Source organism: Macaca thibetana, chromosome 1, assembly GCF_024542745.1.
Source record: "Macaca thibetana thibetana isolate TM-01 chromosome 1, ASM2454274v1, whole genome shotgun sequence".
Classification (NCBI taxonomy): Eukaryota; Metazoa; Chordata; class Mammalia; order Primates; family Cercopithecidae; genus Macaca; species Macaca thibetana.
Window position 1 is genome coordinate 200,542,023 of NC_065578.1, and position 18,484 is coordinate 200,560,506.

Below are 18,484 nucleotides of genomic sequence, written 5' to 3' on the forward strand. Positions count from 1 at the left end.
AAGTCCCTGCCTAGGTCAGGCGGGCTGAGCCAAGACAAACACAAGCACATGAGCTCACTGTTCTGAGACTGCAGCTCAGATGTGCTATCTGAAATGTGGGGTTTGGGCTGGCTCCTAACCGGAAAAAATAAGCAAGAAATTTTGAAACAAAAGAAAATGTTAACTTGAACCATTTCAGGGATCACTTTACCTTAAAACTGTTCAGATTCAAACATTGCTAATGGCAAAGCCAAGATTTAAATGGGCCCATTGGGAAAAGAAGTAAAATGGGGGGATTTCCAGGAATGGATAAGAAGGTTAGAATCTGCAGTACATTAAAATTTTAAAAGGATAAAAGGTAAAAAACCAGCCCCAGGGGATTGCCATGAACTCTGACACGAGGGGGTTGGAGCACACAGCCCCACCTTTCCTTCTGCAATTGCAGATTTCCAGGATTCAATTCCACTTCAATTGCTTCATTTCCTTTTTCTCTTTCTTTGTTGCACAGTGATAGTTTGGAAAGTGGGAGGGACAGGCTAGGGGAGAAAGGACTGGGGATAATGGAAGACAGTGTGGTAAAGAGGAACACCACAGTACTCTGTCCCTGAAGAAGGGACTCAGAATGGGCAGCTCCTCAGAGCCAGCAGGTGAGGCCAAGGACACCAGCTTCTTGGTGCATTTTCAGTGATAGGCCACGTTCCTCCTACAAGTGCGCGTGTTTCCCTATCCAGGGAAAAAGCAACAGTAGGTAAAGGGTGTTAGTTGCCTGAGCAGAGAAATGAAGGCTTGATGGTAAGTTGAGACCAGATTTCAGTGAGCTTTGAAAGCTGTGAGAGTTTGAACCTTATTCCATAGGTGAGTGTCCACAATCACATACAGATCTGTGGATGCTCTGGAGGAGTTTACATTCTCACGAGGAAGACAAGTAATTAACGATCTAAGCCGTTGCACTTAATTAATTAACCTTGGTAAGCCCTACCAAGGACAAGTATGAGTTACTCTGACAGCAGATAACGGGGACAGGACTTCCTCTGTGGTTACCGACAGGAGACGCCCCAGCTCTGGGGGAGGAAGAACATGAGTTTAGTTTGGGAATTGTTGAGCTTGAAAGGGGCTATAGATGCCCAGTAGCGAAGGAAAGCAGGCAGTTAAAATTGGATTCGCTATGCCAATCTGGAGCTCAGAAAGGAAGAGAGAGCTACAGACATGGTTGGAATTGAAGCCATGGACATACATGGATGGGATTATTTGGGAAGAATATAGAGACATAAGAGGGTCTAGAATGGAACCTTCACAATATCATTTATAAGTCAGGAAGAGAAGGATAAATCAGCAAATGAGACTAAGGAAGCATGTGTCTGACCCACTGATTATTGTGTTCCCCAGAACCAAGCCCAGTACTTGGCACAGAGTAATCAATAAACATTTATTGAATTGATACATATATCATCTTGATTGTCTTTTCCCAGTGAAAAAACAAGCTGTGTTAATCAGCTATTTCTGCAATGGTGCTGTGTAACAAATGACCCCACAGCTCAGAGATTCTCCAGGCTTCATAGCTGGCTCCAGTCTGTTCACATCTCCCAGCTGGGGCTGAGCCTGAGGGGTAGTGGTTACTCATGCTCTCATGGCAAGCACTTTTAGAACCAGTGCCCACATCATGCCCACCCACATTCCATTGGCAAGCCATGGCCAATCCCAAAATCAAAGAGACAAATAGTAGATGAGAATGAGCACTTACTTCAGACCCTGAGCAACCTGGGTTCAAATCCTGGATCTACCACTGATAAATGCATCAACTAAGTCAAATTACTTAACCTACCTGAGCCTCATTTTCCACACCTTTAAAACGAGTGTAATAACAGCTCCTTTAGGGGTCTTGAGGATGAAACGTGATACACATGAAAAACTTATGACACCTGGTAAGTGAGAAATAATCAGTAGCTACTGTGATCTCTGACCTCCCCTTCTAACTATAGCCCTGAAGCTCAAAAGCTTGGATGCTTTAACCAGAGCTCCATGCTCACATCTCAGATGGGGTTGTGCCCACATCCCCCAGCAGCTCAGGAGTAAAGCTCACCCTGAATTCCGTCTCTGAGACACACCCTGGGGCAGGAAAGGGGGCAGAAAAAATAATCAAGAAGTCTTGAGGCAGGGTCCCATTCAGCCATTTACCGAATGCCTCCCAGATTTGCTGGAGCTGATGTTTAGTTTTTATAGAGTCCAAACCCACATTTTTGCCTGGAAGCAACCTTACGAGAAGTCCTCTTGCTTTCCAGGCCCAGCTTTTAGTTCTGCCTGTGTTTTGAGTGATACCGAAGTACTAATGGGGAATAAAATTCTGCAAGCAGACAGCTTTTCCAAATGGGACTTTTCCCAGACTGCATTTGAACTAGACCTTGGCCTGAAACGCAATATCCAGAGCTTTATTTGCAGCTTTCTTTATGGCTTGAGAAGCCTTTTTCCATGCACGCTTATGTAAAGATGAAGAATTTATAAGATTCAATGAGATGTCTGGCATCAGTCCCGGCTCTATCTACTGAAGACTGTTTTCTTTTCTCTGTATCCACTGTTTAGTAAATTACCAGAGTAACCATCAGGAAATAGATGATCAGCAATATTGCCGTCATCTTTATTTCATAATGGCCATTCAATATGTTTGTCTTTATAGCTCTTAAGAAATGCACTTCTGTAATTCAGCATCATTTCTCAAATTTTAAGCAGCAAGTTTTCTTTGACATTCATTCATTCATTTATTCTACAAGTATTTGTTGAGTACTTACATGTGTCAGGCACCATGGTAAAGGCTGAGAATTTAGTAGTAAATAACTACTGCAGCCACTGCCCTTGTGGCGAGTATAGATGAGGAAACAGAGTCTCAAAAAGAGTAAAGTTTGGCCAAAGTCACAACACAAGTTTGAGCTGAAATTGGAAGTCATATATCCCAACAGGACCAGCTTCATCACTGGCAAAGCCCAGTGGTAGATGAAAATATAGGCACCTGTCCAAAAACTACTAAGAATTTCAAGACAGCAACATCCAAGCATTAAACTAAGTGCAGGACCCTCTGTTCCGTGCCCAGGTAGCTGGCCCTGTGCTCTGAGTCATACTTTTTAAATCAGTTTTGACTCATTCTGTGCTCAAATGAGTATGAAAAAGTGATGGGAGGGGTGTACTGTGGAGTAAGGATGAAACCGCCAGTAATCCTGGGCTAAAGAGCAAATAGGAAATTCACATATGGTATTTCTGTTTGCTGGCCCATTTTTCAGAGTTAAATGTTTAGACGTAGTCCTACCTTGATAAAATTTTCACAGCAGAACACCCCAACTGGAATTTCCAAATCCTTCCATCACACACAGAGGAGCTAGGATTTGCAAACTCACTTGTCTGTATACCAATCCTGTGGGGAAAGACCTTACACATGTAAATAGCCAAACCAGACCAGTGTACAAATCGGTTGCTCGGTCATGCACTGACATACTAGCAGGAGCTCTGCCTGTGGTTTTTTTTTTGGTTTATTTCTTTGCAAAGACAACATCAGCTACCAAAGAAAAGGAAACAGCTTCACCCTTTAGCTGAGATTGTGCACCAAAATCAGCCTGATTAAACCAGGAGGTTTTGCCCAGTTTTCTGGTGGGGATGTGCCCCTACCTTGTTCAGTCTGCAGGAAGGCAAAGCATGGGTTTGTTGCCCTCATCGCTAATTCATTTGACTGGGGCTAGTGTGTGGGAAGATACAGGAGTAAAGGAGAAGATAGAGGCACTCATCAGACAGCATACATGCCTGGCCTGCTATCAGCAGTCTGGCCTGTCATCTCAACAGAAGTTTACTCTGTAAAATTGGAAAAACCACTTCACTCTCTGAGCCTGCTCTCCCACCTGTGAAATGGGAAAGTGGGACCAAATCAAATAAAAATCTCCCAGTTGCCACTGCCGTCTGAGTCATCATGCACATCCTCTGGGCTTGGAGCAGCTCCTCTTTCCCATAGTCCCAGGAAAGAGAACCTGGCTCTCGGAGAAAGTGAGGAGAGAAAATTTTAAATGCCTTTGTTTCATAACTGAAAACCAGAAGGCCTTGCAGCCTTGACCAGACAAACATCTTAGGGAGTTTCCTTCCCTCCTCTGATTCCCCGGGAGGGCTGGGACTCAAAGATGCAAACTGAGGTCCTGCGAGGAGTCACTGCGACCAGTCCTCATCTGGGAAGTGTGTCCCTGCAGCACTGGGAGCTGTCCTCTACAAGCTTAGGTTTTTTTCTCACTTGTTTTAATGGTTCACACACCCACTCCATGTCTGTCTAATTTTCAGGCCACAATGCCCAAGTGTGACCCCAGAAATTCCTTGGGCTCACTGTCTCACAAGGTCAGGTCAAGAGGAAAGAGGAGCTACCTGTTAGAAAGGGTACCCTCCTTCCTTTACCCTTTCTCCTTGTCTACTTTTTCTTCCATTAGTTCTTCCATTTAAAACTCATTTTCAAAAGCTCCCACATTGCTACTTGGCAGCAGATAGGGCACTGAAAAGACGAATGACAGGAAAGGTGGAGCCCAGCTGATTGACTTTTCCTCCTTCAGTGCAACTTTCTCAGGGTTCTCTGCATTACACGTTTCAAAAGGAAAGTGCTGGGCACCATCCTTGGTCATGGTGGGAGTTTAATTGACTTAGACTCAGGTGGCACTAGAGCCAACTGGAAGCCACCAAGCTCTGTTCTCTCTCCAGCTCAGCAACTAACTAGAAGGCTGATCCTAAATGTAAAGCCCTTGAAATCTAAAACCAGCAGGTGAGGAAGGGTGGGTGGAAAGACCTGCCTCACAAGAGATTGTGAGGGTGTTGGAAGGAGTTCACCAAACTGCGAGCTCCTTAGAGGGAATAATGAGGCCAGGTACTGAGTTTCTTAGAGTGGGAGGTAAAGAGGGGATTGATCAATGTGGGAGAGTGACAGAGTGAGGGGGGAATTTCTCTGCCCTTTTGGACAAGGAAAAATAATTAGTCATCCTCCCTCTGCCCACTTCATAACATACATGTGTGTTACACCGCAAATGGGTAAAAAATAATAACACTAAAATCGAAGTTTCCACCAGATTGGTAAACTAGCTGTGGAGAATTTAAAATGGTTTTGAGTAAAGTTTCTAAGGAAAGGAGAGACATGCCCTCACAATAGTTTTTCTCCAGAAGGACTTTGGGCCCCTTTCCAATCTCCCTCTTTCAACTTCTCAGCAAAAATATCAGTTTGAAGTCTGATCAGGCACCTGCAGTGGAGTGTCCTTGCAGATGGTCCCAGGATACACAGCAATCTGTCCAAGTGTTTACATGTTTATTCTCTACTTCATTCCACAAAGATCTGAGGAGGCGTTCGGGCAAAATAGATATGACAATATCTATGTGTTAATACACGAGTAAAGATTTTGTTGACGCTGGAATATCAGCAAAATGAGAGACTAGGAAGCTCCTAATTTGCATTTCCCCACAGAAACATTTTTTAAAACCTAGAAACTTTCTGAACCAATTTTGTCACAGCACTGGAAAACGGTCAAATGTTTACAACAATCAAGTGAAGGCCCATTCAAGAAAAAGTCATCTTCAAAATGGCAGGGAAGTTTTGTGTTTTAACTCACCCTGGCCCCATCCTCTCCCCAGTGTGGCAGCAGTCTTTGTCTTGAAACACAGCAGCCAGCCTTGTTCCAATTTCCTCCTTGCAAACTGGAAGAATCAGAGCAGATACTACTTGCAAATTATTATACACATCTCTTTTAAACTGCCTGGGAGATAAGTGAAGAACTGACTCACTAGTCTCTGTTACATTACTCAGAACACAGCTGGAAAAATAAGTAGACACTGTTAATAAAAGCTGCAAGATCACTATAGGTTCATGGTCTGGGCAAGAGATTTTGAGTGGAGCCATAGAGTAGACCATCTAAGGCCCAGATGAGAAGCTGGAGTAAGACTCTTTGGGAAATTTGGACAGTCAAAAGCAGCCGTTATGAGAGAATTTAGAAAGCCATGTGCATGCCCAGGCAAGACACAGGCTCAAAAAGTCCGAAGAAAGCCTTAGGCTTTCACCTGAAGCTGATCCTTAGGCTCTGAATAAGCCTCGCTAGTCTTGAAAGAGTGCTCTAGCACAGAGACAATCTGAAAAGACCACAAGAGCCCTTAGCATTCAAGGAAATCTCTGTCAAAGCATTAGCTGAACACAAACTAAAGGAATAGAGACTTCAGTGATTACATATGACAACGAATAGTCTTGGGGAAACAGTCTGAAAAACTCTCAGAAATGGATGTCACAGGCTTCAACAATTTTTACAAAAAAAAAAAACAAAAACAAAAAAACAGTAACCTCTGGGGAAGGAAAAGATTCTGATTTTCAGACTTACCACATTGTAACAGAGAGATGCTCAATGTTTACACAAAACACAAGGTATACAAAGAAACAGGAAAACATGGTTCACTCAAGTAAAAAATGAAAAAAATATATATTGACAGAAACCATCCCTGTGGAAACCCAGACATCAGACTTACTACACAAAAATCTTAAAACAACTATTTTAAAGATGTTCAAATAACTAAAGGAAAACATGGGCAAACCACTAAAGGAAATTAGAAAAATGATAGATGAGCAAAATGACAATATAACCGGAGATCAAAATTTTAAAAAATACCAAACAGAAATTCTGGAGCTGTAAGCACAACAACTGAAATGAAAATTTCACTAGACATATCTAACAGCAGATTCAATTTCAACAGGCACAAGAAAAATATATGAACTCGAAGATAAGACAATTGAAATTATCTTGTCTGAGGAATGGAAAGAAAAAGGAATGAAGAAAAGTGAACAGAGCCTAAGAGACTTGTAGGACACCATTAAGCAGACAAACACACGTTGTGGAAGTCCCATAAGGAGAAGACAGAAAGGAAGGGAAAGAAAGAAAACTGAAAAAAATAATGGATAAAAACTCCCCAAATTTGATGCCAGACATGAATGCACAAATTCACGAAATCTGACGAACGACGAACTCTAAGTAGGATAAACTCAAAGAGAACTGTACCAAGACACATTATAGTCAACTGCCAAAAGACAAAGAAAGAATATTGAAAGTAGCAAGAGAGAAGCAACTCATAACAGACAAAGAATGCTCCCTAAGATTATCAGCAGAATTATCATTAGGAATTTTGGATCTCAGGAAGCAATGGGCAGATAGCTTAAAGTGCTGAAAGAAAAGTGACCTGTCAACTGAGAATTTTATATGCATAAAAGTTGTCTTTCAAAAATGAGAAATTAAGACATTCCCAGATAAACAAAAACTGAGGGAGTTCATTACCTACCCTATGGGAAATGCTAAAGGGAGCCCTTGAAGTTGTAATTAAAGAAAACTATACAGTAACTCAAAGCCATATGAAGAACTACAGATCTCTGTAAATGTAAATACATGGACAAGTATAAAGCCAGTATTTCTGTAATTTTGAACTTTTTTTCTACTGGGATTAAAAAAAGAAGGGATAAAATAATTATAAAGCCATGTTATTGGGCACACAATGTTTAAAGATGTCATTTATGATTTGTGACCTTAATGACATGAAGGGCAGGATGGAGCTACGTAGGAGTACTTTTTGTGTGTGATTGAAGTTAAGTTGGTGGTAATTAAATTGGATTGTTATAACTTTAGGAGGTTATATATGGTAACCACATATGGTAACCACAAAGAAAATATCTATAGAATATACACAAAAGTAAATGGGAAGGGAATCAAAATGTATCACTACAAAAAATCAACTAAATACAAAAGAAAGTAGTAAAGAAATGAGATAAATGATAATGAAACACAGCATATCAAAACCTATTGGATGCATAACTTCAAACTATATATGGTTACAGTAACCAAAGCAGCATGGTACTGGCACAAAAATAGACGCATAGACCAACAAATAGAATAGAGAACACAGAAATAAAACTACACAACTACAAACAACTGATCTTAAATAAAATCAACCAAAGTAAGCAATGGGGAAAAGTTGCTATTAAATAAATGGTGTTGGGAGAACTGGCTAACCATATGCAGAAGAGTTAAATTGAACACCTATTTATCACCATATACAAAAAATAACTCAATATGGATTAAAGACTTAAATGTAAGACCTTGAACTATAAGAATCCTGGAAGAAAACCTAGGAAATACCCTTCTGGACATTGTCCTAGCAAAGAGTGTATGACTAAGTCTTCAAAAGCAATTGCAACAAAAACAAAAATTGACAAGTGAGAACTCAGTAAACTAAAGAGTCTGCACAGCAAAAGAAACCATCAACAAAGTAAACAGACAACCTATAGAATGGAAGAAAATATTTGCAAACTATGCATCTGGCAATGGACTCATATCCAGAATCTATAAGGAACTTAAACATATCAACAAGCAAAATACAAATAACCCTATTAAACAGTAGGCAAATGACATGAACAGACACTTCTCAAAAGAGGACATATGAGTGACCAACAAACATATTAAAAAATGCTCAATATTACTAGTCATCAGAGAAATGCAAATCAAAACCACAATGAGACACCATCTCACATCAGTCAGAATGACTATTATTAAAACTTCAAAAAATGACAGATGTTGGTGAAGCTGCAGAGAAAAGGGACTGCAAATGCACTGTTGGCAGGAATGCAAATTAGTTCAGCCACTGGAGGAAGCAGTTTGGAGATTTCTCAAATAACTAAAAATATAACTACCATTTGACACAGCAATCCTATGACTGGGTATATACCCAAAGGAAAATAAATCATTCTACCAAAAAGACACCTGCACTCACACATTCATCACAGCACTATTCACAATAGCAAAGACAGAATCAACCTAGTTGCCCATCAATCATGGATTTGATAAAGAAAATGCAGCATATATACACTATGGAACACTATGCAGCCATTAAAAAGAATAAAATCATATCCTTTGCAGCAATATGGATGCAGCTGGAGGCCATTATCCTAAGTGAATTAATGCAGAAACAGAAAACCAAATGTCTCATGTTCTCACTTACAGGTGGAAACTAAACCTTGAGTACACATGGACATAAAGATGGAAAAAGCAGACACTAGGGACTCCAAAAGGAGAGAAGGAGAGATGGGGCAAGGGCTGAAAAGCTTCCTATTGGGTGCTGTGTTTATTGTCTGGATAACGGGGTCAGTAGAAGCCCAAACCTCAGCATCACACAAATACCCTTGTAACAAACCTGCACATGTATCCCCTGTATCTAAAATTTTAAAATTATAATTAAAAATCCCTTATGGGATTCAGTAAAAGTGGTGCTAGAAAAAAACGCATAGATTTAAAGGCTTACCTTAAAAAAGAAGAAAAATCTCAAATTCACAAACTAACTTTATGCCTTAAGAGACTATAAAAAGAATAAACTAAAACCAAAGCTGTCAAAAGGAACATAATTAATAAATAATAAAGATTAGAGCAGAAATTTTAAAAACAGAGCAGAAAAATAGACAAAATGAATTGTTGATTATTCAAAAAAACAACAACATTGAGAAACTTTAGCTACATTGTCTAAGGAAAAAAGAGAGAAGATTCGAATAACTAAAGTCAGAAATAAAAGTGGGGACATTACCATCAATTTTACAGAAATGAAAAGGAATAAAAGAGAATACGATGGACAATTATACACCAACAGACTGGATAAAGTAGTGAAATTTAAAAATTCCTATAAAACATAAAATCTATCACAATTGACTCACAGAGACATAGAAAATCTGATTAGATCTATAACTAGGAAGGATATTGAATCACTTATCAAAAATCTCCAAGAAAGAAAAGCCCAGGAGTGCGCCCGCCGTGTCCATGGAGACAAGCTGAGGCAGCCGGGCTCCGAGGCACCAGGGCTCCAGGACAGCAAAGATGTCGGCTTCCTTAGTCCGCATAACTAAAAAACTAAAAAACTAGAAAAACTAGGAAAACTAAAAAAACTAGAAAGAGCAAACTGCAGCCCACCAGGGCTGCCTTCATCCTGACACCTTCAGCAGTAAACAAGATAAAACAACTTTAAAGATAAGCCTGAGCATGTAGGTGTAAATGTTGGTGTCCGAACCAGGGACTGTAATGGTCTTTTTTATACTCTAGAATATACAAAGACAAAATGAGATTCTGATGAAAAAGTTATTCAAGATGAAGTCAGAGTATTCATTGAAAAGAAAGCACAGCTAACACTTCTAGGAACAGAAATGGACTATGTTGAAGACAGATTATCCAGTGAGTTTGTGTTCAATCACCCAAACATCAAAGGAACTTGTGGCTGTGGAGAAAGCTTTAATATTTGAAATCTCAGGACTCTTCTAGCCATAGGCTCCAGGAAAGCTCGTGGAAGCCAGGGGACTCACTGAAGAAATCAGGTGACTGTCATGTACTTAATGTGTGGCTGCCTTATAAGGAAAATAAAGTGATGCATTTTGAAAATGAAATAAACAAAAAAAAGCAAAGTCTAGGAGTAGATGGCTTTACTGGTGAATTCTACTCATTTTTAAAGAAGAATTAACACCAATGATTCTCAAATTCTTCCCAAAAGTTGAAGAGAAAGCACTTCGTAACATTCAATAAAGCCAGCATTACTTTTGATACCAAAGCCAGAAAACAAAACTACAAGAAAAGAAACTACAGACCAATATTCCTTATGAATATTGATACAAAAGTGCCTACCAAAGTACAAGCAAACCAAATTTGGCAACATATTAAAAAGAATATACACTATGATCAAGTGGGGTTTATTCTTAGAATGTAAAAATGGTTCAGCATATGATACTAAATCAATGTAATACACTACATTAATAGCATGAAGAGAAAAAAACAACAAAACCCCACATGATCATCTGAATTGATGAAGAAAAAGCATTTGACAAAATTCAACACCCGTTTTTTAAATGCCCCAAAAATAAGGAGTAAGAAGAAATTTTCCGAACATAGTAGAGTCCATATATGTAAATACACCACCAGCATCATACTCCATGGTGAAAGACTGAAAGCTTTTAGCCTAAGATAAGGAACAAAACGAGGGTTTCCATTTTTGGCCGTATGTTCAACATAGTACTGGAAGTTCTAACTGAAGCAATTAGGCAAGAAAAAGAAGGAAGAAAGGAAGGGAAGAATAAAACCACTTCTGTTCACAGATGACATGATTTTATATGCAGAAGATCAGACACACACAAAACCTGTTACGGCTATTAATAAAAAGCAAATACAGCAAAGTTTAGGATACAAAATCAGCATACAAAAAATCAGTAACATTTCTATACACTAACAATGAGCAATTTAAAAAAGAAAATGAAGAAAAAAATTGCATTTACACTAACATAAAAAATATAAAATACTTAGGAATAAATTTAACCAAGGAAGCAAAAAACTTGTACACTGAAAATTACAGAACATTGCTACAAGAAATTAAAGAAGACTAAATAAATGGAAAGACATCCTTTGTTCAGAGATGATAAGTCTTGACATTATTAAGATGACAATACTAACCAAAGCAATCTCCATTCAGTGTAATTCTTATTAAAATCTTAATAGTGATTTTTGTAAAAATGGAAAAACTCATCCTAAAGTTCATATAAAATCTCAAAGGGCCCCACAAAGCCAAAACAATCGAGAAAAAGAAAGAAAATTTGAACTCTCACATTTCCTGATTTCAAAATATACTACAAAGCTACAACAAAAGCAAAACAATGCAGCACTGGCATAAGGATATACAAATATGTCAATGGAACAGAATACAGAGCCCAGAAATAAATCCTTGCATATTTGGTTGACTGATTTTCAACAGGGGTTTGCAGAGCATTCACTGGGAAAACGACAGTGTCTTCAACAAATGGTGCTGGAAAAATTGGATATCCACATGTAAAAGAATCAAGTTGAACCCTTGCCTTACACCATTTACAAAAATTAACTCAAATTTGATCAAAAACCTAAAGGTAAGACTATAAAACTCTTAGAAAACACCAGGGAAAATTTTATGACTTGGATTGGGCAATGATTTCTCAGATATTACACCAAAAGCACAGGCAACAAAAAGAGAAAATAGATAAATAGGATTTCATCAAAATTATAAACTTTTGTGCACACCTGTAATCCCAGCAATTTGGGAGTCCAAGGCAGGTAGACTGCTTGAGCCCAGGAATTCGAGACCAGCCTGGGCGACATTGTGAGACCTCATCTCTACAAAAACAAACAAACAACAACAAAAAAAACCTTTTGTGCCTCAAAGGGTACTGTCAAAGAGAGTGAAAAGGCAACCCACAGAATGGGATAAAATATTTGTAAATCTTGTATCGATAAAGAATCAATATCCGGAGGCTGGATGAGGTAGCTCACGCTTGTAATCCCAACACTTTGGGAAGCCGAGGCAGGCAGATCACCTGAGGTCAGGAGTTCAGGGCCAGCCCAGCCAACATGGTGAAACCCCATCTCTACTAAAAATGCAAAAATTACCCGGGCATGGTGGCACATGCCTGTAATCCCAGCTACTCGGGAGCCTGAGGCGGAGGTTACAGTCAACCAGGAGGTGGAGGTTACAGTGAGCCAAGATCATGCCACTGCACTCCAGCCTGGGCGATAGAGCAAGACTCCATCTCAAAAAAAAAAAAAAAAAAAAAAGAATATCTGGAATATATTAACTCCTACATTGTGGTCCCAGCTACTTGGGAGGATGAGGTGGGAGGATCACTTGAGCCCAGGAGTTCAAGTCCAGCTGGGACAACATAAAAAGACCCCACTTCTTAAAAAAAAAATTAACTCATTTTTTAAATGGGCAAAAGACTTGAGTAGACATTTCTCTAAAGAATATATACAGATGTCCAGCAAGCACATAAAAAGATGCTGAACGTCACTAATCATTAGGGAAATGCGTATCAAAACCACAATGAGGTCCCACTTCACACTTTTTAGGATGACATTCAAACACACACACACACACAAAATAACAAGTGACAAGTGTTGGTGAGGATGTGGAGAAATTGGAATCTTAGTGGGAATGTAAAATGGTTCAACCCCTGTTAAAAACAGTTTGGTGGCTCCTCAAAAAGTTGAACATAGAATTATCATACAGTTTACAATTCTTCTTCTAGGTATATGCCCAAAAGAATTGAAAGCAGGGACTGGAAGAGATATTTGTACATTCATGTTCATAGCAGCCTAATTTATAATAGTCAAAAGGTGAAAGCAACCTGAGTCCATCAACAGATCAATAGATAAACAAAAATTGTGGTAGATGCATATGATGGAATATTATTCAGCCTTCAAAAGGAAAGAAATTCTGACACATGCCACAACATAGATGAACTTTGAGGACATTATGCTAATTGAAATGAGTCAGTCACAAAGGACAAAGACTATGATTCCATTTGTATGAGGTACCTGGAGGAGTCAAATGCATAGAGATAGAAGGTTGAACGGGGGTTAAGAGGAGGCAGAATGGGGAATTAGTGGTCAATGGGTACAGAAAGATGCCCCAGGCTTACTTCACCAGATTGTAAATTTTTTTTTCCCAGGAGAATGACTCAGTTTATTATTCTCAATTTGACCCTATCTATCCCACTTTAGGCTCAAACACTGCACAGAGCTGCCTCGCCTAACCTCTTAACAATCACATCCCTGGAAGGTGAAGGGGGTAAACCACAAAGTCAGAAACATTGGGAAAAGCCACGGTCGCATGCACACCTCTCAAGGAAACAAACTACAGAAAGGGCTCAGTCATTGTACACAGCAAGTGTGCAGTGGGCAAATGCTTAAGTTCTTTTGACAGTGGCCAAATGCTTAAGTCCCTGGTTTCTTGGGATCAGTCATGGCCCAAGGTTAGTAAGAAGGCCAACAATGTTGTGAGCAGGATTCAATTTCTACAGGGTCATGGGGCATCCTTCACCATGTGAAGGGGCTCCAGCAGGTTGGACATGATCAACAGCCATCCAGATTAGGATCCTGATGCCCTTGCCAGCGCTCGGGCTCGGGCAGCTTTGGCCTCGTCTTCTAGCTCATCTAGGAAACGCTCCTGGGAAATGGAGTAGAAGGTGTAACCATAAAGAGCTAACACCAGGGCCCCGATGCCTAGGCCGGTCACGATGTTCCGGGTCCGCCGCCGCGGTAGGACCTTCTGCCACTGGGCAAGCTGCGCCGGCCGCATGGAATACAGTTGCTCAGGTGTCAGCTTCTCCCCAGTCGGGTCGATACGCTGAGCGAACGGGGCCTCTCCACGCTTAGCATCCAGAGGGTCACCAGCCCCCGAAGCTGCCATGTTGCCGCTCCTCCCTTTGCGGTCTAAAATTTTTAACTTAATACTGCTTGAGTCACCTCTTCCCACTTGGACATCCCTGTTCGCAGGACTGTTCACAGCTGAGGGTCATCAGACCAGGCAGGACCCCTATGGTCTGCATGTGTCATGGTGAAGCCCTCCTTCATCCGGCCCACAGGGCCCCTCATTGAGATTTTCTCTTTCTATTGCTGCTTGTCTTCCTCTTTTATCTTCCTCGTGGAGAACGTCTTTCTGGTGTGTGAGAGAAGCCCCCCTCTCTCCCTGTTTCTAGCGAAGATGTTTTGTTTATACCTACAAATGCTTTCCCTTTCTGGGGCTTAGGCTTTTGGAAAGTAGGGTTGGGAAGACTGTAAGTCCATGTCTTCTTCCTTCCCCACCAGGGCTACCCTAATGGCAAAGGACAGTTACCCTCTGATCCAAGACCGTGAGGAGGTGGGATTCAGAGAAGGGAGCTGGGAGGTCAGTCACGTCCTTATAGAAACAGACCACCAGTAGATCCTACAGGGTTCCAGGCCCAGTGAGGTAGCAGAGGAAGGTTGATACAGAGAGGAAGGAAAAGAGTGAAATTGCCTCCAGGTCAAATTTCACCTTTCTCACAATGTGGTCTGGGGGAGGCTAGCATCTGTGATAACAGAAAAACTTTTCCAAATGCTGATGGCTTCTGGCTGGACATCAAACTTGACAAAGGCATGGATAGATGGTATTTTTATCATTTATCATCTCACTGCTCACTACAAGCAAATCACGTGGCACATAGTAGATTCATTGAGTAAATGAATGAATAAATAAATGGATCAATAAGAAAAGATCTCACCAAGATTACTTTCCTTTTCTCTTTCCTCCCCAAATTAAACAAAACCTGAAAGTAAATTTGATGTGGACCTAGAAGTAGAAGAGACAGTATATTCAGTATTTTTAATGTGCTGAAGGTGCTGAGGTTTCCCTGTGTAACCAAAACACAGGTTCAGTCACTTGCCCCTTGCAGAGTCCAGTGAACAGGAATGAGGTCTGGTATAAAGAAGGTGATTTTGTATCCCAAAGCTAGCTTAGGGGAAGAAGTACAGGCTTCCCTGCCTTAAGGGTACCGCTTCACATTTGGAGCAGAAAGTGGGCACTTTTGGCCAGGAATAGTGGCTCACACCTCTAATCCCAGTTCTTTGGGAGGCCAAGATGGGTGGATCACCTGAGGTCAGGAGTTTGAGACCAGCTTGGCCAACATGGCAAAACCCCATCTCTAATAAAAATACAAAAAATTAGCTGGGCGTGGTGGTGTACGCCTCTAATCCCAGCTACTCAGGAGGCTGAGGCAGGAGAATCACTTGAACCCAAGAGGTGGAGGCTGCAGTGAGCCGAGATCTGTTCTCCAGCTTGGGCAACAGAGTGAGACTCCATCTCAAAAAAATAAATAAATACAATAAAAAGAAAGCGGGCACTTTTAAAAGGGGACCTGGCATGAATGACATGCAGGGCAGGAAGTGAACAGGTAGGGGTCCACATACTACCTTCAGTGCCTTATCTACCAGGTAGTCAAGTTGGTGCCTTGGAGGGTAGAACTAGGTTATAAAGATGGCCGAAACTCTCCAGGTGGGAGACAGTTTCATAGCAGGCATACTTTGAATTGTAAATTGATTGTTGTCCTCAAGGCAGTTTCCTGGTGGGAGACAGTCCCACTCTAGAGCTTCTAAGCACATAGATGAACTTGCTCTGTAGGAAGTGTCTGGTGAAGGGGAGGTAGAAGGTTATAATTGCATTTCTGAAAGACTAAGTAGGAAGTGGGGAGCATGGAGAAATAGAGAAAAGAGAAAAGAAGAGAAGTAATAATAATAACAACTCATTCTCTATCTCTTAGAAAAAGGGTAGAAAAAGGGGGTTACTCAGTTACACCTACACATCTATTTCGAGATTTATTTTTCAGCAAAGCATTCCTTGACCACACACCAGGTTCTGCCTTAACTGAATGTTTCTCTGGCTGGTGGGACCCGAGGACCCTACCTCTTCCAGACACTCTACCTATGTGGAGATGCCTCCTGGGGACTCCTTCATGGGCATCACCAGCTTTGTCTTCACAGCGAGGCATCCTTTGGCTGGTGCTAGGGGAGTGTGGGCAGGTAGAGTGGGTGGCTTTTACTGCAGAAGGGCAGGCAGACATTGAAAACGAGGGAAGACTTTCCTAGCATTGTCCCGATAGCAGCAGAGGCTGTTTTTCTAGATATCACAGGGATATTCTCATGTAATCTGATGATAACTGAAATGAGTGACTGAAGCAAAAGTCTCAGTCAATCAAGGTTTATTAAGCCAGCTTGAGGGAGCATCCAGGAAAAACACAGACACATCTGTGGCTGTTTTTTTCTAAAAAGGTTTTCAGAAGGTTTAGTATTTATACATTTCCTTAAAGGGGGGAAGGCAGGTAGGAAGATGGGCAGGTAGGTGGTAAGGTAAATGGTCACATTATTGTGAGACTTTAGTTAGTACCCACTAAATCTACATTTTACATAAGATAAGGTGAATGTTTGAAGAGAAAAAAGGGAGTAAATGAAGAACTGATTATGCAGACTTCTCCGGATAGGTGGAGGGATGATTGGTCTCATCTTGTCTATGTTTTGCACCTGGGAAGGTAAGTTTGTAACTGACATTGTCAATATAGAATGAACTGACTAGTTTTTGGCTCTAGCTGTAGACTGTAGATCTAACGTTAAAATTGACATGTGCTTGTTTATGGGAGGTTGGCAAAGAATTTACTTATGAATGATCCGTGGGGTGGTCCTTTGTAGATGCCTGAGAACTTTTACCTTCCAGTGGGGAACCGCATAATGCTAGTAACAGCTATTCATTTGGAAGAGAGCATCATATGACTCAGTCTCCAGGCTTAACCTTCCTTTTTGCATAAGGACTTTGGGGGTCCTGAGAGTTTTTTATTTTCCTTTACACCAAATTATACCAACAAACACAAGGGCCGATGAATGAGGATTCAGCTGCATAGTGGGTCCCAGAGCCAACTATTAAGAGATGAAAGGACATTAGGTTAAATAAAAATTCCAATCAAAAAGTGAGGTTTGGTTTTGGGTTTTTGTTTGTTTTATTTTGTTTTGTTTAGGGAACAAAAGAACCTTGTGAAAGGGTTCTAAGCAATGAGTTAGGAGACCTCAAGTCTAAGATGAGCCAGGGGCGTCAAGTAAGCTGGTAACAGCACCTTGCCTTATAGGCCAGCAGGCCTTGGTCTTACGTTATGGGTCACATAGCCTTAGTGTTATGGGTCACAGAATGCCCTAAGAGTAAACTGATGAAAATGATGAAAATGACGGGCCAGACAACTGAGGAAGCTGCACATCAGCACCCGCTGAGTTGTTGCAAACTATTTTTTAATTGCATTGGAAATGTGTTCGATCATATAGGCAGAATGTAAAATCAACCTAGAGAACATAACAGGATATTACATTGGACTTTTCCAGTTGTGTTAGGATCTTTGCTGAAAAGAACTCTTAACAAGCACCTGCACCTTCTAAAGGAACATACTTGAAATAATTGCTAAAAGGTGGCCAAATACTAGTTCTTTGAATTTTAGCCAATCACACACCTCTAGGCTACATAATGGAAAAATGAACTTATTAAAGGGATGTGAAGATGCCTTTAAAGAGAGCTGGAGTGTTGGTTGGGTAAATTACTCCTGCCTCTGGGAGGAAGTCACCTCCTGTCCACCCCCACCTAGCCTAATAACCAGTCCCAGAAGAGGGGAGTCAAGGCTACCCTCTCACCTGAGGATGTAATTCAGGAGTCAAACCAGGAGAGAAAATGGAAGTGAGAATCAAGGGCATCCATGTGAAACAGAGAAAGGAAAAACCACTCGGTGGATCCCCAAGAGTGCTGGTTCAGCCTCCGTCCTCCCCTGCTGGAATCCCACCTGCCTTTCGAGGCCCAGATCCATCTGCCATTCTGGAAGCCTCCTGCAGCTGCCAACGTCGACAGTGATCTCTTGACCCCCTTACAGCGCACCTGGCCATTGTGGGCCCTCGGATGCTGCCCAGGTATCATGGCAGCAGCACTCCCTGGGTTATAAGTGACCTCTGTCACATGCGTCTTTCACCCCATCCCCAGCCCCAGAGAAGACAAACATCTCACCTCTCCCCACTCAGCGCCTTGCCAGAGGTGCTCAGAAAACAATTCATGAGTGATTACACAGCTAGTTAGGTACAATTCTGCAGGCCATTTGTCTAAACTCAGTCCCAGG

At 41.1% G+C, this 18,484-nt stretch overlaps 3 protein-coding genes and 1 pseudogene across 3 annotated transcripts in view; 3 read left to right on the plus strand and 1 right to left on the minus strand.

Annotated features, from left to right (window-relative positions):
- The window catches only part of RAB4A (RAB4A, member RAS oncogene family), a 683,172-nt gene that overhangs the window by 427,596 nt on the left and 237,092 nt on the right, over nt 1–18,484 (plus strand). The gene's annotated exons all lie outside the window — the stretch shown is intronic.
- Nucleotides 1–18,484, plus strand: part of GALNT2 (polypeptide N-acetylgalactosaminyltransferase 2) — a 1,373,297-nt gene that overhangs the window by 141,560 nt on the left and 1,213,253 nt on the right. The gene's annotated exons all lie outside the window — the stretch shown is intronic.
- Nucleotides 602–10,287, plus strand: LOC126957985 (iron-sulfur cluster assembly 1 homolog, mitochondrial-like; annotated as a pseudogene).
- LOC126942183 (cytochrome c oxidase assembly factor 3 homolog, mitochondrial) lies at nt 13,921–14,241 on the minus strand. The gene has a single exon (XM_050769478.1). It carries the CDS (start codon nt 14,239–14,241, stop codon nt 13,921–13,923), a length of 321 nt encoding a protein of 106 aa, XP_050625435.1.